The 21,528-nt window shown below is 39.9% G+C and overlaps 1 protein-coding gene across 3 annotated transcripts in view; it reads left to right on the plus strand.

The window, feature by feature from the left end:
• LOC148351964 (DNA (cytosine-5)-methyltransferase 3A-like) overlaps positions 1 to 16,143 on the plus strand; it is a 46,166-nt gene extending 30,023 nt beyond the window's left edge. For 2 of the 3 annotated variants that reach the window (XM_088354242.1, XM_088354243.1), the window contains exons 11-23: positions 1,009 to 1,155; positions 1,901 to 1,945; positions 2,017 to 2,096; positions 2,167 to 2,279; positions 4,285 to 4,468; positions 5,946 to 6,030; positions 6,119 to 6,264; positions 8,996 to 9,086; positions 9,165 to 9,313; positions 10,198 to 10,298; positions 10,475 to 10,544; positions 10,628 to 10,746; positions 13,762 to 16,143. In XM_088354242.1, coding sequence (XP_088210368.1) covers positions 1,009 to 1,155; positions 1,901 to 1,945; positions 2,017 to 2,096; positions 2,167 to 2,279; positions 4,285 to 4,468; positions 5,946 to 6,030; positions 6,119 to 6,264; positions 8,996 to 9,086; positions 9,165 to 9,313; positions 10,198 to 10,298; positions 10,475 to 10,544; positions 10,628 to 10,746; positions 13,762 to 13,903 — 1,472 coding nt within the window. In that variant the 3' untranslated portion in view covers positions 13,904 to 16,143. The remainder of the gene's footprint in view (positions 1 to 1,008; positions 1,156 to 1,900; positions 1,946 to 2,016; positions 2,097 to 2,166; positions 2,280 to 4,284; positions 4,469 to 5,945; positions 6,031 to 6,118; positions 6,265 to 8,995; positions 9,087 to 9,164; positions 9,314 to 10,197; positions 10,299 to 10,474; positions 10,545 to 10,627; positions 10,747 to 13,761) is intronic. The other variant, XM_088354244.1, reaches the window with a different exon arrangement.
• Positions 16,144 to 21,528: the final 5,385 nt, after the last annotated feature.

The raw sequence follows: 21,528 nt of genomic DNA on the forward strand, positions 1-21,528 counted from the left end.
ACCGTATTTAAAGTGTTTAAAATGTAGCACAAAAGTAACAGCTTGTAGTCCGGAATTTACTGTCTAAAGGGTTACTAGTTTGATATCCAATGCTAAAATAATATGCTAATTTCTATGTTGTTTCTGTGTCTTACTATGTTATTACTAGGTTGTAATTGATAGAAGTAAAAATTGATAGAAGTAAAAATTGGGTCAGTCAACCACTGAAACATCTGCCTTGTATAAGAGCCTGGGTGAATTACATGTATAAATTATAGGCTAATTTTCCCTTTAAATTCGAAGAATTGATCATGTATTTTCAAGAAACTGTCCATTATTTCCAATGCCAGTTAGAAATCAAACTTCCTAGAAAATCACTGGTGAGTGTCACGACCAGCAAAAGGGTAGAACCAATCGTGTAACGTTTCTTACAAGTTTATAGAGGTATAGAGGAAAGGCGGAGCCCGCGATCCGGTGCTCACTGGACGCGGCAAGCAAGCCGCTCACAGGATTGGAACGTGTTCCGAAGTGGATCTTCCGGAGCGGGAGATCGTGGTGTCGAAGACGAAAAAAACAGGTCGATAGCCGGGACGTGAGAGCAAAACGTGGTCGGGGTATTCGTAGCCGGAAACAAACGAGGAAATCAGTAACAAACGGATGGAAAACAGGTGCCAAAAGCAGGACCGACGGGAGTCAGAGTAAAAATGCTTGCCTTATAGAAACAGAGGTTCGCTGACAGACTGACAACAGGCGAGTGAAAGGACTGAACTTAAGTAGAACGCGGAACCAATCAGGAAGCCCGCAGTGGCTGGCGCAAAACGAGGGGGCACAGGTGAAACTCAGCAGTCATCATGACAGTGAGCTATTTTCAAAACTGGTCTGCAAGCTACTCAGGTGTTAAAGGTGGCTACCTGCCCGTGGGCACTATGTAGGTGACCCCTGGTTTAGAGCAGGGGTTTGAAATATGATCGTCACGGTTTATACCACAAGAATAAAAATGTTGGATTTCCCCTGTGTTGGAATTCGCAGAGGAGCGCAACCCATACAAGGAGGTTTATCCAGAGATGTGGGTGGAGCCAGAAGCCGCCTCCTACACTCCGCCCCCCGCTAAGAAGCCTCGAAAGAGCACTCAGGAGAAACCCAGGGTCAAGGACATCATCGACGAAGGAACGCGAGGTTGGCATCTTGGGTCTTTTGTCAGGGTATAGAGATTAGCACTCAACTCTCATGAATTTGATCTCACTCCTATTCATCTTTTTAACTCATTCATTGGCAATGGCAGTCATGGACGTCTTAGGCATTACATTTTTCCCCACTGATGACAGTTGTAGACGTTAATAGCATTGAATGAGTTTACTTTTTTAGGGTCTTGACATTGTATCACACAAGGAATGACCGCGTACCAAGCAGGCCTATATCATTTAGCAGCTTCTAGAAGTAATAAATTATCTGCAATTCTGGTCTGGAAAATCGCAACTATGTTTTATTCTAAAATTGTGCAGCCCTAGCCATAGTTAAAGTGTGAAGTGTATTGTAAAGGGCGTTTGGAGGTCCTGTGGTTGGACTTATATGCAGGGAAGCAGCAAGCTAATAAAAGTAGATGTTTAATAACAAATCCCAGGTACAAAGTAACTGACAAAAATGAAACAAACCTTGACAATAACAAAGGCAATAAAATGAGCTGAAAATAATAAAGTCCCAGTGTATATAATCATTTAAACGCTGGTGGGTGCTCTTCAGTCACTCCTCCCATGTTAGCGCCCTCCAGGGGGAAAGTTACGCCAGATTCTGACATTTACTTTTGAAATATTTAGTATATCTATTCTTGTCTTTTTCCACTTGGCTTCAAATCTATATGTATTCTTAAAAAGTCCCACGCAGAAAACGGAAGCTAATCCGACAAATGTTGTCCTCATTTCAGAGCGACTCATATACGAAGTGAGACAAAAGTGCCGCAGTATCGAAGGTAAATCACCCAAATGGTTACATTCAAGATTCTTTGCAAGTAATCGCAATGTCTGTCAACTCTCCACGTAGACCTCTGCATCTCCTGCGGAAGTCTCAACGTCAGCCTGGAGCACCCCTTGTTCGCAGGAGGAATGTGCCAAGGCTGCAAGGTGGGCTCTAAGTCCCTTACGGCACGGAATTTGGACACGCCTCTGTAATTCTTTGCTGCTGTATTTTCAGAACTGCTTCTTGGAGTGCGCCTATCAGTACGACGACGACGGCTACCAGTCGTATTGCACCATCTGCTGTGGCGGAAGGGAGGTGCTCATGTGCGGGAATAACAACTGCTGCCGGTAATTTGCTGCCATGTCCGAGAGAGTTTTTGTTTGCTGCTTAGGAAGGTTTGTGATCATCTGAAGTTACCACAAGATGCTCAAATTGTCAATATCTGGGAGGTACAGGCTACTATATATTTGATTTTTCTTTTGCAGAGCACACTTTTCACAACCAATTACTAGTCCCCCAAGATATAATTAATCAAATAGCTACATAGGTATCTGTCAGGACCAGAACGGAGACAGGACCCACTTGCGTTGCGTTTCTCACAAGTTTTATTGGAAGGAAAAGGAAGGGTTGCGCCCACGATCCGGTGTTCGCTGGACGCGGGCAGCAGGTCGCTCTGATACTCGGATTTTGCTCCGAACGTGGAAGTGGATCTTCCGTGGCGAGCGATGGCAGTTTCGGGGACGGAAATAGCGGGTCGGTAGCCGGGACAGGAGAGCAAAAACGTGGTCGGAAGCGAGTCGCAAGTCGGGGACAAAAAGAGGTCGGTAGCCGGGACAGGAGAGCAAAAACGTGGTCGGAACCGAGTCGCAAGTCGGGGACAAAAACGGGTCGAAGCCGGGGACAGACGGGAGCCAGGGTCGAAAGAGGCTGGCCTAGTCTTTACTGAAGGTTCGCAGATGGACTGATAAAAGGGGACAGACAGCACTGGGTACAAACACTGATTGGGAGCCTATTAGAACCCGCGGCAGTTGGCGCCAAAGGAGCGGGCACAGCGGGTCACATCAGTAGTCGTGACAGTATCCATCCATAATTCACAATGTACCATAAATACAATTTATTTAACAATGCATTAACATACAGAAACAAAACTACAATAGCTTTAGCTTAAAAGAACTTGATCCTGACATGCTTGCTATCCGCCCGAAGGAAAAAAAAACTAATTTTCGACGTAGAAAAATCCGACTCGACACTAATTATCAGTGTGGAGGCAACACTAGGAATCTAGGCAAGAGACGACAAAGCTAGTTTTGGTGTAGAAGACAATGCTAACTGTCAGAAATAGACAACACTTTTGAAAGCTTCCTGTGTTATTAAAAACTTCTGTAACTTGGGCTTGAGGAAGACGATGCTCATTTTTGGCATGGAAGAAGACGCTAATTTTCGAAGACAACTTTAGCTTTCCGAGCAGACGCTGCTAATTTTCAGCACAGAAGATGATGCTAGCTTCCTGAGTTTTTAAAGACAACATTAGTTTTGTTCTTGATAAATATGCCAATTTTTTGGGGCATACAAGACGACAACACCTGTTTTCCAGGCTGAAGAAAACAACCTTAGTTTTCAACGTAGAGGAAGACAATTTCAAAAATAAATATGGCAATGCTAGTTGTGGTGTTGACGACAATGCTAATTTTCAGCAAAAAAAATATTAAGCTAGCTTTCTAACAGTAACTTTCAGCCAAGAAGACAACGCAAGATGACGCTAATTTGCCTAAACACAAGCTTTCCATTCTCACCAATACGACCGTTTTATGTGTTACATACACTACCGCTTTTCTACCTTCTAATTTTTTCAAGAATAGACCGTAGAAGAAGACGACTTTAGTTTCAGTTGTCAACGTAATATTTTGTCAAAGAAGATGATTACCTCATGTGTGGTCCCTTCTCAAGGTTTCTTCATTTTCCTCACGTTGAGGTTTTTGAGTTTTTCCTTGCCCTCGTGTAGGTTTTAGATCAGGGGATGGTGTCATAATAGTCTGTGGTTTGCAATAATCTGTGGTCAGTGCAACCCTTTGAGACTCTTTGTGATCAAAAATAAACATGAATTGACCTCAGCTTCACATGCAAAAGACAAAGCTTATCTAATTGTTAAAAAGATTTAAAGACCATAATAACATTTAAGTGGACTTTAAAATTATTTTTACAATAATTTGGGCTTTTATTTTGTTAAACATGAAGAATTAAAAAACACCTTAGTAATTGTTGGTAATTATAGAAAACTAAAAAAACCTGACCTCAAAATCACAGTATTCAAAATAGGCTTTCGAGGTGTAATTTACAGTTACCTGTGCCCAGGTGCTTCTGCGTGGAATGTGTAGACCTGCTGGTGGGCCAGGGCGCCTCCCACGCCGCCATCAAGGAGGATCCGTGGAACTGCTTCATGTGCGGCCACAAGGGGGCCTACGGACTCCTGGAACGCCGCCTCGACTGGACCTGCCGCCTGCAGCATTTTTTTGCAAATAACCACGACCACGATTTCGTACGTCACATTGGCTTGCTATCATCAACCATTTTGAAAGATGCATTGAGTTTAGCGTAGTTTGACATTTGAATATCGTTATTTTTTATTCCTGCCGCACCAAAGCTCAGAGGTGTTAAATGAGACATAATGTTTGTTCCGGACCCAAATGCGTGACGTTTCTGACACAAGCCTTTTATTGTGTGGGAAATGGGGAGTCATGCACGTTAGGCAGCAGTCTGGCGTGGAATGAAAGTAAGCCAGAGGTCAACGAGATCGATACGAATTGCCCGAGCAGTTATCGGACAGATGGGGTTGATACCGGACAGTACGGGACAGACAGGATTGATATCAAAACAGGATATCGAAAATAAACAGGACAAACTAGACAGGAACGAAACTGGAAACCCATATTAAACAACGGGACGGACAGGATTGATATCAAAACAGGATATCAAAATCAAACAGGACAAACTAGACAGTAACAAAACTGAAAACCGATATTAAACAGGACAAAATAAACAATACCGGACAGGAAAAACCATCAGGAAACAAGACCGAGTCAAGACCCACGTCTTGCGGGGCAGAGGTTCGTTGACGGACTGACAAAGAAAGAGTGAGAGCTATGAGCTTAAACAGACGGAAAGCCAATCTGTCAACGAGCCGCAGCTGGCGCCACACGGGCGTGGCGCAATGGCAACCGTGACAAAATGAAGATACGAAAACAATAAAATGGTAACTTTATAAATAAAAACAACATAATTTATACTACTAAACATGATTCAAAGTTCCATAAAAATAAACGTAAATATACAGGAAATAATATATAAACGAAGATTATATAATAATCCATAAAACTCCTCAGATTCTCTTTTTTTTTCAACTGAGGAACAAAATGTTATTCATATTAGGCGGCAGTCCTACTTGAGTCTCAGATACATTTTCAAATCATTATGAGTGCATAGGATTTTTATGTATGGAGATTTTTTTATTTCAACATATTTGTTTCTTATGCATGTATTTATTTTAGACGTATTTATTGATTTAAATATATTAGTTATGTTTTGTTGTCAATTTTATGTAATTTTTTGACTACATTTTCTAAATTTTTCGTATCCCTTTATATTTTTTCTTGAGTTTATTTTGTAAACTTCTTTTTTTTGCGGGGTTGCATGTGGAATTACATTTTCGTATCTGTTTTTTATTTTGTCTTAATTTAGGTTTATTTTTTGTATTTTGTACAACTATTTTTGTATTTCTTTGTTTTTTTTTTTAGATTATTTTTTTAGGTTTAATTTCGGGGTAAAATTGTTTTTATTTTCTCTTGATTTATTTCTAATTTTGTATGCTTGGGGATAAACTTGACGCAGATGCCACAGTTACTCTTCAAGCCAGGGATGGCAGTCAAGAGTTAAGAAAAAATGCTAACCTCCACAATGTACTTTGAAATTGTGGCATTTTTCATCCTCACTGTGCATTTTTTTGTGTTGTGCCACAGCAACCAGCAAAGCTTTACCCGCCCATCGGAGTGGAGAAGCGAAAGCCTATCAGGGTCTTGTCGTTATTTGACGGCATAGCAACGGGTAAGATCCGGAACGGGAGGTTATTTCCTTTGACAAACATGCTTATGTTGTTTTGCCACCCTTCGGGGCCCCCTTGTGGTTCACTCAGGGCTGCTAGTGCTGCGGGAGCTGGGCATCCAGGTCGACCGATATGTGGCCTCGGAGGTGTGCGAAGACTCCATCACGGTGGGGCTGGTACGGCATCAAGGCCGCATCATGTACGTGGGCGACGTTCGGGGCGTCTCGCGGAAACACGTGAGTCAGCATCATTTTATTTTCGGAACAACTTTTCTAGCATGAGTACCGTGTTTTCTGGACTATAAGGTACTCCTGAAACCGCAAATAGGCCAAAATTAGATTGGAAATGCATACCGTACCGGGCGTAACTACAAAATACTACCGAATTTGTGCAACGAGAGCTAAATCCATAAACATCGCTAACCCAAGTCGCAAAACATTGAATGGAATAGGATTCTAACCCGGGTCGTGGTGGTGAGAGCGCCAACACTTTACCATTATACCACCACCAGACCACAAAATTATGACTCACAACACGTGGTAAGCTTTCTCTCCTGGCTTTGATCTCTTTGATCTCCGGCAAAACGAACATAAAATGCGACAGAAACAAAATGAAAATAAATCCAAACAGCTTGCCAACATCATTTTTGCCGTTCCATGTATTCCGTTACTCCCCAAGCCTGCACAAAATTTAGTCATTTTATTCATATTTAGTTTCTTTTGTCTTTTATTCGCATATTTTATATTGGAGTAATTCAAAAGTAATTGAAAGTAATCAAGTTAAAGTAACCCTACCCAACCCTGATCACCACTGATACAGATTACACACAAAAAGGCATCATATGTCTAATGATTAGAGGTTATCCCATTATCACATTATTTAAACTTACGGTGCTAAAAACGAATGTTAAAGAATGGAGAAAACAAAGTCTATCAACAGAATACTATCCATGCAGTTTTACATACGTATAAATATTAAACCGCATCGTTATTGACGCAAAATTGAAAAAGTGGCAAGACTGTTTAACCTATCAGAATGTTAGATTAGGCATCTCAGATATTAAATAAGAGACTTTAGCTGAACCGCTAGGTTGCTGGGATTTCCTTGCTTGGCGTCTTCCTATCTAAAAGCCCTCTTGCACACATCATCCAGTTGGAACCTGTTAAGACCATCGGGTGTCACATTGGCACAAGGATGAGATTGAGGCGCCCACCAGGGGGAACCCAGGAGCAACTAAGACAGTATAACAGCTGTCCATTCATTTTTTGGCATCCAGTAAATAATGTGCAACCCCTGGTTCTTATTCCTATGATAGCGGGCTTTTAACTCCTTAACGCAGGCTGCTGGATTTTTAAAGAAACAAAAATGTGTCTGTATAATGTCACCAGTCACTGAAATACATCATGCCACATTAGAAAGCTTAAAGTCTTGGGATTCAAAGTATTTCAAAATATACTCTTCACAGAAACATGACAATCCGTCTGAAGCAACATACCCGAAAACTATTGAGCCATAACCCACCAATTACGTCCAGGACAATCCATAGAACCCAACAGTGTAAAATATTTACTCCAAAATGATAATGCCAACCGATGAATAAAAATCTGCTCTGTTCAACGTTCCTTCTTATAACTTGGTCATTTTGTTCCAAAACTCCCCTTTAAAAATAAACAGTCTCGTGAAATTATTCCCAATAAGGTAGTTGGCCTCTGACCGTTTAGATTGACACCTTTCTCTGCCGATAGCAGGCCTTTTAAACAGTCCACTGCCCGCATTAGCCTATACGAGCCTGTTTAATAAAAGGGACATCCTCTCTTTTATGTTTGAACATCTTCAGCCAGTAGTAACCAATTCGAATGGCGAATGACACATTGGTTAGCCAATGAAATTTCCAATGTGACTAAATACAATTTTTCTATGTGTATTCAAATCAGAGCTGAAAGTATACGTGCCCAATGCAATTCATGATTCATTTTTAAGCAACATTGTTACGTGTGTGCCAAATCATTGATTTGACTTCTGGAAAGAGAAGTCAGACCTTCACAACAATTTCACGATGTCTAAATTATTAGCCAAAGTAAAATACAATTTTGAAGAGGTTTTAATGTTATAAACTGGTCATCTCCAGATGGTTACTATTGGAAACACCTAAACCTACCCTTAGAAAAATGTAACAGGGTACCAGGTAGGGCTTCAAGCTATTGTCTAACCTGTCAAATAAGATGCCCATTCTATACTCTTTTGCTGGCATTTCATTGCAACAAAAAAAATTCAGACGAGAATAAAAACGTATCTATTTATGTGTGTTCCAACTCAGGTTACGTAATGTTAGTAGCACTTGCAGTGACTATTTCAGTTTGGGAGAAAGCTTTGCCATGTTACCTTTCAAAAAAGACCAAAACCATCCATATTATCCAAATGATTCAAGAATAGATTTACTCTGGGTACGTCTCGGATTGGGATTTTAGGTAAATTTGTCAAGAACAGTAAAGGAATAAGATAAAAGAACCGGGCTGTGTGTCAGGCCAGACCTTACAAGAATGCAGAACAAAATGCACTATGCAAATCGTTGTTTTTGGCACCATTAGTAAAAATAGTGTGATAAGGAGATAAAATCGAAGTCTGTCTCCCATGTCATCTGTATCACTGGTGGTATAGTGGTTAAATGTCAGCTCTCTCATTGCCTTGACCTGAGTTAAATTCTCATTGCATAAATTGTTTTGCGATTTTAGTCAGCGACACTTATCGATTGATTAATCATTGCTCTCATATAAGCTGTAAGTGTTTAAAGAACTCTACGGTTACACTCAAATAAACACTTTACCTCTTACTGTAGTCTTACTTTCATGTGCCTTATAGTCGGCTGTGCCTTTTGTATGAAAAATGAGACAAAAGACTTTTTGGGGGCGGATCTTAACTCCAGGGCGCCCTATAGTGCGGAAAATACAGTACATGTGTCTCATCTAGATCCAAGAATGGGGTCCTTTCGATCTCGTCATCGGTGGAAGTCCTTGCAACGACCTCTCCATTGTCAACCCTGCCAGGAAAGGCCTTTACGGTGGGTGGGGAAGCCATTTTGACCTTTTGATTTTTTTCCAAAACGTCTCTGAAGTTTGCATGGTGGGTGGCACCAAAGAGGGCACGGGCCGCCTTTTCTTTGAGTTCTACAGACTTCTGCACGAGGCTCGGCCCAAGACGGGGGAGGAAAGGCCTTTCTTTTGGCTCTTTGAGAACGTGGTCGCCATGGGGGTCAGCGACAAGAGGGACATCTCTCGCTTTTTGGAGGTAGGATCTCTGAAAAAAATGTTTTTTAAAAGCCAGTTTTTGAGAACCCCTCTTCCAACACAGCTGCAATTTTGTATGGCCTCAATAACAATCTTATTGAGCGAATCGGCTGTGTTGGATGAAGGACACTTTGGAAACAAATGCAGGTCAAAAATGCCCTGTGGAAAATAATAACAACATTAAAAGTAAGGGCTCAGAGATAGGGTTAACCCTAAAGTATTGCCCCCTAGTGGCACCAAAATATTAGCCATACACACAGTCTATTCCGAACTGATACTGTAATCACTTGCTACTTTCACTCCTTGGCCTCAGAGTGTCATGATTACTGATGCGGGGCACCTGAGTCTGCTCCTTTGGCGCCAACTGCCTCGGACGCTGATTGGCTGCGTGTCACTTTTTAAACCCCCCGTCTTCCTGTCACCGGTTGTCAGTCCGTCTGTGAACCGCAGCTCCCGCTGGGCAAGCCTTTTCGACCCTGACTCTCTGTCCTGATTCCTGTTTGATTCCCGGCTCCGACCCCTTTTCTAAACTTGACGACGTTTTTGCTCCCCCGTCCTGGCCATCAATCTGTTTTTCCCCGCTCTCGCCACGGAAATACCACTTCCGCGTCTGAGTAAAATAACCTGCTCTCCACATTCAACGATCTACGGATCGTGTATGTTACCCTTTCCCTTCTTCCTAATAAAACTAAGAGAAACTCACGCAAGTGGGTCCTGTCTTTGTTCTGGTCCTGACACAGAGCACCTGCTAAAAATGGGGGATTTATACATATCACGGAGGGTTTATACTCCCCATTCACCACGATAAACGATGGATAACTGTACACTGTAAATCCTAGCTAAATATTTCTGTTGTTTTTGTGTGTGTTGTCATCGTCCTCTCAGTGCAACCCAGTGATGATCGACGCCAAGGAGGTGTCGGCTGCCCATCGCGCTCGCTACTTCTGGGGTAACCTTCCTGGCATGAACAGGTCGGTGGGTCAATGGTGAGGGAAGAGCATTCACGTGTACTCAAACATGAAGCCCGGAGCGCTTAGCTTAGTTTATCTTAGTTTGGGGTTTGGTACTTTCAGGACGTTTTTATTTTCCCCTTGAAAAAATGTGTTCACAAATGTTTGTTTGTCATGTGTTGAACTGTCCCCACCCAAACCTTCTTTTCCAGGCCACTGGCGGCCATGTGCAACGACAAGTTGGACTTGCAGGATTGCTTAGAACACGGAAGAACCGCCAAGGTGAGATTGACGCGGGACCACAAAGTGCGCGTCCCGACACTAGCGACCTAAAAAGTGCTGTTTTTTTTTGTCGTGTGCACCAGTTTGAGAAGGTGCGGACCATTACCACCAGGTCCAACTCCATCAAGCAGGGCAAGGACCAGCACTTTCCCGTCTTCATGAATGAGAAGGAGGACATACTTTGGTGCACTGAGATGGAGAGGTGAATGTTCCTTAGATCATTGTCGTTTCTGCGCAAAAAAATGCTTTTTCATCCGAGAGGAAAACAGGCATGTTCTTTGACTAAAAAAACAAAACACCTAGCATTTTCCACACCAAGAACTAGCAACGTATTCTATGTGCAGAGCTACCATTGTCTACTCCAACTTGGCAAAGTCATTTCTGAAAACGAATGTGAATTCTTCTATCACGCCGATTACCATTGTCTTCTTCGAAGATCAGAACTAGCTTCCTTTTCTACAATAAAAACTAGCGTCTTCTTCTGCATGGAAAGCTACTTCATCAATGTGGACAACTGGCAACTTTGTCTACGCCCAAGACAAGATTCAATTTTCCGCACCAAAACCTAGCATTGTCGTCTATTGCATGGAAAGTTAGCCCCTTTATCCATGCTGAAAATTAGCAGTCTTTTTGTGTAAAACTACAATTGTTATTTTCAATAATTCAGCCTCATCATCACCTAAGAGAAAAAAACGACGACATATACTCCAGTGCAACTTATGTGTTGTGTTTCTACCTCATCATGCAATATTTGGCCTAGTGCAGTAAAATCATTTTTATAATAAGCAAAATATAGCTAAATTTCAATCAATGTTTACTTCCAAGACAAGAAAAACCTTAGTTAAAATTAGCAAAACAATTGACCATCTGCTAGATGAGACACCTTTCTTATATCAAGAAAAACAAACAAAGATAACAAATCTTAAAATAATAAAAAAGGAATACTTGAAATGAGAAACATTTTCCACAAATTGGGTTAAAATGTATCATAAGCAATCTTCTGAAATACCACGTTTATCGCGGTAAATGGGGACGAGAACCCCTCGCGATTTGCAAAAATCTGCAAACCCTCCCCAGCTCTCAGCAGCAGTCAACTATGGATAGGGGCCCGGTCACACAGCCGTTTGCGTCTGTATCGCGGGTAAAATTTTGCGGGTTTTTTTTGCCCGTGGTTGCCCGCGATGGAAAATGCGCAAAATTGGCCAACCCGCTGTTCATCGGTGGTATGCCCGCAAAACAGACGCCGGCGACTGTTCCGCTTCCTCATCGCGTCATTTCCGCGTCATTTTCTCGTGTGGACCACGGGTATAAAAGCTGCCGAGCCGGCGTTATGCCGAGAAATGCATCCTTGCCGAGATTTGCATCCCCTCGCTACTACAACCACTTTTACCTCGTTTTATCTCACTTTTATATCACTTTTAGGGAATTTAATGGCGAACATATAACCAAAACCACTTCGTCTTGCATTTGTTGGGAATGTAATACAACTTAAACCATTCCGTCTTTGTATTTGTTGTGAATGTAATCGAACGGTAATGCACGCCGTATACAAATCACTTTTGAGCAGGTATCATGTTTATTTTGCCTTTTTCTCTTCAAATCGCTCGTATTGAAACTGTTATGCACTCTACCATAAAGCTTATTTCTGCATAATAAGCTTTACGGTAGAGTGCATAACAGTTCTCAAAAGTGATTTATATACGGTGTGCATTAACGTTCGATTACGTTCACAACAAAAACAAAGACGGAATGGTTTATGTTGTATTACATTCCCAACAAATGCAAGACGAAGTGGATATGGTTATATGTTCGCCATTACATTCCCTAAAAGTGAGATAAAACGAGGTAAAAGTGGTTGTAGTAGCGAGGGGATGCAAATCTCGGCAGGGATGCATTTCTCGGCATAACACCGGGCTGTAGAAATCATAACCGCTCAAGACACAGTCCCGTGAAGATCAAGATTTCAAGCTATGGCACCGAAGAAGCCAATATGTTATTATTGTAATAGTTTTTCATTTTTATTTTATTATCTTGTTATGAAATGAAAAGAAATGTCAAGAAATAAAAATGGATTAAGAAGAGGTCACTACGGTGACGGGGATCCATGTCCACCCCTTGACGTCTCGAGCACAACTGACGTGTGCTCGGCAAATCGCGCTGTATATACGCGGAGAAAGGCGTTTGACCATCACACGCGTAACACGCTAGTTTCACGTAATAACACCGCGATACAGGCGCAGAACATGCTATTACCATGCTCCACCCACGATTACCCGCTGAAATTTCCCGTCCTACCCATGTGTAACCACGCCCTGGCCGCGGCCAGAGCACGTCGTTCCGCGTCATTTCCGCGTCATTACCTCGTGTGCCGCCCGTGGTTAACACGTGGTCTAAAGTTTTGAGCAGCGCAAAACTTTTTCGCGCGGCCAACCGCGTGTGAATTTCCGACCGCGTGTAAAGCACTGCTGTATCTCGTCTGTATTGCTATCTCAAAGCGTCCAAAAGCGTCTGCTTCACAGGCAGAAATTTCTGGTCGTGATTCAGACGCAAACGGCTGTGTGACCGGGCTCTAAGGATAGACTGCCGCCAAACCAGTGCACTTAATATTAGGCGAGCCACAATGTTAGGCTTCAGTTGCCCGAAGCGACAATAGCAAATGCTCTCTGCCAGACCCTGCTCTCAGCTATAGTTGAGTGGGGATAATAGATAGCGGCCACAATCTGTGCATCTTATTTTAAGTGGGCACGCTTCCTGACAAAAGTGCCTTCAGTTTTTGCAGCAATTATGCAATCGGGGATAATATATTGCGGCTGCTTGAGTGCAGTTCCTCTAAGTGGGAAATAGAGCAAAAGCAAACCTGACAAAAGCGCCCTCTGCAGGACGCCGCTCGGGACAAGGCACCCACACTAGTGCAGTTCACTTTTGGGTGGAGAGAGCTGCGGGGCCCAACAAAAGTGTGCTGTGCGGGCCAGTGCTTGCAGCAATTTGTGATCGGGTATAATGGATTGCGGAATATATTTCGACCCATGATGCAATGAGGCTGCGAAGTACAAAGCGTGAAAAGGCGTGTGATTGCAGTACAGTACTATTAAGTAGAGTCATCACTCTTTAGTTCACTTTCCTCCCCTTTAATGCAAATGAAATGTATTTAAATATGCGCTTTATGAAATGATATCTCTTATTGTGTAATTCACCGTCTTCTCCGCGTCCTGTCCAGAATCTTCGGCTTTCCGGTCCACTACACGGACGTGTCCAATATGAGCCGACTGGCCCGTCAGCGTCTCCTGGGACGATCGTGGAGCGTTCCCGTCATTCGACATTTGTTTGCACCGCTCAAAGATTACTTTGCCTGCGCGTGAGCGCCCCCTTCACACCGCCTTCACATTTAATCGTTTTTATTCTTATTTAATTGCTTTTTAGCCGTGTTATTATCAATATGATTTGTTTTGGTGCGAGTTATACTTGAGACTAAGAACACACGGAGCGAGCGTACTGTACATTTTTGATGAGAGGCCGTTTGAGAAGTAAATCATACTTGTGCCGATGTATAACATACTCTGACATTGCACAACTATACTCTCATAGAAACATAGTCATACCCATGCACAAATACTACTTCGCTCTCTCATACGTACTACTATACTCTCATACACACACACTACTATACTGTACTCTCACATTACTATACTCTCATAAACACACTACTATGCTGTTACACAAAGTACTGTTCTTTCTCTCATGTATTTTCGACTCCCTCACACATACTACTATACTGGGAGCAACTCCAGTTTGACGTCGAACTGTACAACATATACACAAAGATCAGTGTGCGCCGTCTTGGCTATCTAAAGTAACCAAAGTAAAACAACACTGAGGAGTGAGGTTTGAGTTTTTCCTTGCCCTCATGTAGGTTTTAGATCAGGGGATGGTGTCATAATAGTCTGTGACTTGACTTGACTTGACGTGATTATTACAATTGTTGTGGAGAAACCTAAAACAATAGCTATTATAATGGTGAGTGAGAAAGAATAGTACAGTCGCGTATATGAGAGAGAATAATACTGCATGTAGGGGCTATAGTAGTGTGTGTGTGTGTGTGTGTGTGTAGTCGTATAGTAGTGTTTGTGTGTGTGTGAAACAATAGTGCGTGTGAGAGTCTATAGTAGTGTGTGTCAGAGTATAGTAGTATTTGTGTGAAAGCACAGTAGTACCCTGAGAGTATAGCAGTAAGGGTGAGAGAGTATAGTAGCGTGTGTGTATGAGAGTATACTAGTTTATTTGAGAGACTAGAAAAATTTTGAGAGAGTATAGTAGTATTTGTGTGAAAGCATAGTAATACCCTGAGAGTATAGCAGTAAGTGTGAGAGTATAGTAGCGTGTGTAGGAGACTATACTAGTTTATTTGAGAGACTAGAACATTTTTGAGAAAGTATAGTTGTATTTGTGTGAAAGCATAGTAGTACCCTGAGAGTATAGCAGTAAGTGTGAGAGAGTATAGTAGCGTGTGTATGAGAGTATACTAGTTTATTTGATAGACTAGAAACATTTTGAGAGAGTATAGTAGTATTTGTGTGAAAGCATAGTAGTACCCTGAGAGTATCGCAGTAAGTGTGAGAGCGTGTGTATGAGAGTATACTAGTTTATTTGGGAGACTAGTAAAATTTTGAGAGAGTATAGTAGTATTTGTGTGAAAGCATAGTAGTACCCTGAGAGCATAGCTGTAAGTTTGAGAAAGTATAGTAGCGTGTGTATGAAAGTATACCAGTTTATTTGAGAGACTAGAACATTTTTAAGAGAGTATAGTTGTATTTGTGTGAAAGCATAGTAGTACCCTGAGAGTATAGCGGTAAGTGTGAGAGAGTATAGTAGCGTGTGTATGAGACTATACTAGTTTATTTGAGAGACTGTAGAACATTTTTGAGAGAGTATAGTAGTATTTGTGTAAAAGCATAGTAGTACCCTGAGAGTATAGCCTTAGGTGTGAGAGAGTATAGTAGCATGTGTATGAGACTATATTAGTTTATTTGAGAGACTATAGAACATTTTTGAGAGAGTATAGTAGTATTTGTGCATGGATATCATGTCTGTAAGAGAGTGTGGTTGTGCATGTGTGAGAGTATGATGTTCTATGTGAGAGCAAGCATGATTTACTTCCCAAACCGCCTCTCGCATTGTTTTTGCTGTGGTTCCAGCATAAAGGGAGCGATATAAATCCCACAGAAAAAGATCACATATACCTCGTTGTTTACAGCTTCTGAAGGTAATAAAATGGTACTACTACTGTAATACGGCTACAAGCCACGGTGCTCCGGGAAACGTCATCAACCCAGGTTATAAAAAAACAACTTTTGTCCTTTTTTTCTACGTTTTTTTTTTTACACATTCTAACTGGTGCTGACTTAAAAACTCGCCCAAGTGCACATACTAAACGGCGAGGTTTCTTGTCGTTTGAAAAGAAACAACGTGGCGCTCTAAATCGACATTTACTGTACATTATCGTGAGGTGCAAAAAAAACATGGTGCGGATTCACAACAACTTTTTATAGCAATTTGTTTGTGTGCTGTTGTATCTATATTATAAAAGCACTTTTATACTTTACTTTTTGTATTTCCTTTTTAAATCTAGTTGGACGTGTTTTTTTTTTGGTTTGGTTTTTCAATCGTGAAACTACCCTGGTTCAATACTTTTTTTGTATACTGTAGGGATGTGCCTAGCAGGGGTTAAAATGATTTGAATGTGAGAACAAGTTTTTATTGTATAATCGTACATGCAACCCTTCCCCCCAACATTTGATTTTTGGTCGTTGTAAAGGTGAAACTAAGGGTTTAAGATTGTGTATAAAGCCTTTAAAACACACTACCTTCGCACCACACAAGCAAAACTGCCAGTAAAGATCATGTTGAGCATTCAATTTCAATGGATATTTTATGAGGAGGGGGATCCATCGGACGCACCTCCCCGTCGCACCTCTGAAATTTAGAGTACCGTATTTTCCGCACTATAAGGCGCACCGGGTTATAGGGCGCACCCCCAAAAAATACTTTTTGGTCCTATATTTTCCATACATAAGGCGCACCGGATTATAAGGCGCTACAATGGGAACATCGACAAAACAGTCAGATAGTTCAGTCAAGAAGCAAATACGTGTCGTAGACACGTGCGGATGTTTCCATTTTATTTTTTGCTGGCAACTGTGTGGACAGCAAAGTAAGAATTTTATTGTGCAGGGAAACGAGGTTCTTTGCTGTGCATATGACAATAAACACTTTGAATTGAATTTAGTTTAAAAATAGACTCATCACAGAAACATCAAGATCGTTCTAAAACAAGATACCGGGAAAATATAAATCCGCATAGCTCACCTAAGTTCTCTTGTAGCCTTCACGTTCATTAATGATACGTAACCATGGTCTTCTTACAACCGTGAGTGTAGTAAATCCAGGAGAGTAAAATATTTACAAATACAGAATAGTAAAACATGTTTTCTCTATGCCGTAGTGCAACCCAACTTGTGATTCACATTCATCTTTTTCGGCCAATTGCAGGCTTTGTTTCTCCCCTTTAGCCTATGCGAGCCTGTAAATGATAAAAAAGATCCGCCCCCTTTACCTCCGAATAATTTTAGCCAATAGTGACTGATTCAAATGATGATTGACACATCGGCTAGGAAATGTAACGCCGGTATATAAATCCTAGCATACACCGCGGACGACTTCGCCTTCGGGGGAAAATCGAGTCGGCAGCTGCTAGCTTTAGTTGCAAGACTTTGCGACTTAATATTGAATCATATATAAGGCGCACTGTATTATAAGGCGCATGGTCAGCTTTTGAAAAAAATAAAGGCTTTTAGGTGCGCCTTATAGTGCGGAAAATACGGTAAATATTCAGTATTTTACTTGGAAAATATGAATTTACCAGATCATGTGGGGTGCGCACACAATAGCAATTAGTTTGGGAATCCTTGCCGTAAACTTCTCACTGTATCTTTAATTCATGTAACGGGGGGATGTGTTCAAATCTGCTGCACCGCCCCTTTAAAAAAACATCTTACTTAAGCAAAGTCCAGTTTTGTGCATTGTTACGTAGATTTGTACATTTGTAATTATTAGGCTAGCCTTGAAATCTTATGGAGTTCCCCTTGTAGGTAATGAATTAACTTAGCAGACTAATTTCTCTCGATTGTAAATCCCCAACAAGGAGAATTGTAGAACCAAAAATCTGCTGGCATATTAAAGGTCACATTTTTTTTCCCAATTCTTTTAAAAACAAGAATTAAGTTCATTTGCAAAATACATAAAACAAATGAGAAACCCGATGAATAAAGAGCGAAATATAAAAATATTCCGGCCTAATCTCTTCACGTAACTAAGTTCTCAAGTGACCTTACTGCCATCCGTTTCTTCCGGAAACTGCCGACATTTCGCTTCTTTTTCCTCGTTTTTGAATGAAAATGTAAAAATTCTTGTTTAATATATATTCAAATGAGTGTTATTTTCATTTGTTTTAAAAGAAGAAGAAAAAAAATCACGTGGCGACTTTTGATTGCGATCTATCGATGTAGTTTAGTGCGTGGTTTGCCGACTTTTAGGAACAATTCTACTTTAGATTGAAATGTTGTCATATATTACTCAAAAAAATGACCAAATATTATTTGTACTTTATGCCAACTAGAGGAAAAGCATATTATTGTTTGGGCTGTTAGAGAGAATAACAGAATGTAGTTTTTGTCGAGAGCCATAAACTTATAAAGTTTTATGACCTCACATTTCTGGCATTCCAGAGCGATGACATCTCCACTTATCTGAATTCCCTTTATGAATCCAGAATGACTTATGACCTGTCATATTAATGAATGATGAATGATTAATGACCCATCATATTCACGAAATACGAATGACTGATGACCTACCATATTTATGGATGATTCATGACCCGCCATATTTTTGCAAATGAGTTATACAATTCCGATTGTTGACAGTGATTATATGCATTCCTGGCATTCCAAAAATCACCAACATTCATGAAATTCTTTCATGAATTATGAACGATTTATGACCTGTTGTATTTATGAATTACAAATGATTAACACTCTGTCATTTTATGAAATAATAAATGTTTCATGACCCGCCATATTTCTGAATCATCGATGATTCATTCATATCCAATTAAGTCCTGAAATTATGATTTATGACAGTAATTATATGCAATACTGGCATTCCAATGTGATGACATCACCAACATTCATGAAATTCTTTCATGAATTACGAACGATTTATGACCTGTTGTATTTATGGATTACAAATAATTTACAAGCTGTCATTTTATTAAATTATGAATGATTCACGACCCGCCATATTTATGAATTATCGATGATTCAATCATATTTATGCAATTAAGTCCTGAAATTAAGATTTATGACAGTAATTATATGCATTTTTGGCATTCCAGGGAGTTATGACATCTTCACGTAAGAATGACAGGAATGTTGGCATTCCTAACATTCCTGGCATTCCCTAAATGATGACGCCACCACATTTCCGAAATGATTTAATGAATTATGCATGATTTATGACCTGTCATATTTATGTATTATGAATACTTAATTACCTGTCATATTTATGCAAATTAATTCTAAGATAAATTATGAGAGTAATTTTATGCAGTCTCGGCATTTCAGGAATGGCAGGAATGTGAAGTCATGAACTTTTAAAAGATGCCAGGTTTATGGCCCTTTTAACGAAAGCTCCATTCTGTTTTTCTCTTTGCTGTGACTAAAAACATGTAAATGAACAAATATTTGATGTAAATATGTAATAATTTGAATACATTTTGTGAAATTTGACGATTGGTTGAAAAACCACCTCCTAATTTGGTGTTTTCAAAACGGCATCTAGAACTTTTTTCCTTGTCTCGATGAGCTATTATTTCGTACAGCTATATTGAATAAATGCATTTTAAATTTGTACTTGATAGGAAAAATGACATGGGTTTTATTTTTGGGGGGGTTAGAATTTAGAGGCTTGCTGTATTTGGTGCTTTTCTGTAAGACACTTGTGAGGAAGGAAAAAAAAAAAAGCTAGCGTGGTGTATCAATGCGATATTTCCGAACATTCCGCACGTTCTCCATGTCTGTAATGGATTTTTGTTTTACAACAAATCACTGGTCAATGTGAGTCGCTATACATTACAGTTTAATTTCTGTTGTTTTTTTCTCTTCTGTTCTCTTCTGATGGCATATGTAGCACTCGGTCCTTCACATTTAGTGTCCAAAATGAATACTATGTATGAAAATGTGCTGGGGAACACTTGAATAAATGTATTGATTTTTTTGTGCAAAAAACAAAGTTTTGTTTGTGTCGCGTAGCAAAACGTATTTTCATATAGTAGAAGTATTCATATTTATACGTTCCTTGTCATTCCAAAATACCAAACAGTTTTATTGTTTTGGTGAGATGAATGGCGAGTTTAGGGAGTACACTGGATAGGTGAAAAAAGGAGTAAAAAAACAAAAAACATTCACGGCTGGCAAATTTCAGGAAGTCCAAAAGAGATCAACGACAGTTATAGTGTAGTTGGAGGTCAGGAACAACAAGGGAAAACAACGGTCCAAACGGCTTTTGCTGTTGGCACAGTGTTTACATTATGCAAAAAGTCCAGGTTAAAGAGAGGCCTTACATCAAAAGCATGCTCCCCTTTAAAAAGGGAGAGAAAACACGGCTACAATATGCAATGTCTCCTTTGTTCGAGTTCATGGGCTAGCTTGTTGTTCTGCTTGCAGAGCCTGTTACGGATAAGTGCTACTTGGTGCTTGATTTATTTATTTGATTAATACTATTCTTATTTTATTTTCTAATAAAGCACCTGAATTTACGTTGATTATTTTAATCTACCTTTAAATGAAATGTATTTACTTGTTTATCAAAAGGACTTTGATAATTTGATGATCTGTTTTAAAAATAAATAAATAAATATGACGTTGCTACAGTTACTCAGTACTTTTTTCACCAAGTACTTTTTTGGATGACTACTTTTACTTCTACTTGAGTAATAGTATTCTGAAGTCACTGTACTTTTACTCGAGTAAACTCTACCTTCCTCTGGGTTTATATAAAAAAATATATAGAAGATAAAAGTATAAAATAATTTTAGGCAATTTAAGGGACACTCGTACACCCTTCTCCTGTTATAATTATTCTCTTTACCTTGATTGTTCTCACTGTTTTATTATTTTCTTATATAATTATCCTTCTTGGGGCCCATTATTATGAGCAATACCATTTAAAAAAAAATCAAAAATACATTTTAAAACACGTGTTAAAATGATGCTAACTGAGTAGCCAAAATGGCCGCTCATTTCACTCACCCATGCTGCGTTCGGGTTTGTCCGAATTCCAAGATTCGATTCGAATACTGGGGCAAACATGACCTGAATTTTTGTAACGAAAAAAAAATTACCTAGTTTACGTATTGTATAAAACAATTAATGAAATATAGATCATTTAATCAATATTACAGTTAATATTTCATTTGAAGTAACAATTTCTATCATGTACATATTGCACAGAACGTAGTTATTTTTAGCAGAACATTATTACAATTTCGTGGGCGTTTTAAACCAACTTCAAAACGTATTGATCATAGAAAAAGTATGTATGACTGATTTTTTTAAATTAAAAAAAATTACATTTAAAAAAGATTTACGTCATACAATGTCAAAAGGAATAAAACATATTTTTTATCATTATAATTGAATGGAATGTCTTTATTGTCTTTGATAACAACCAGGGTTGGGTAGGGTTACTTTAACTTGATTACTTTCAATTACTTTTGGATTACTCCAATATCAAATATGCTAATAAAAGACAAAAGAAACTAAATATGAATAAAATGACTCAATTTTGTGCAGGCTTGGGGAGTAACGGAATGCATGGAACGGCAAAAATGATGTTGGCAAGCTGTTTGGATTTATTTTCATTTTGTTTC

This window comes from Urocampus carinirostris, chromosome 15 (genome assembly GCF_059441175.1).
Source record: "Urocampus carinirostris isolate Australia breed hairy pipefish chromosome 15, RoL_Ucar_1.0, whole genome shotgun sequence".
Taxonomy (NCBI): Eukaryota; Metazoa; Chordata; class Actinopteri; order Syngnathiformes; family Syngnathidae; genus Urocampus; species Urocampus carinirostris.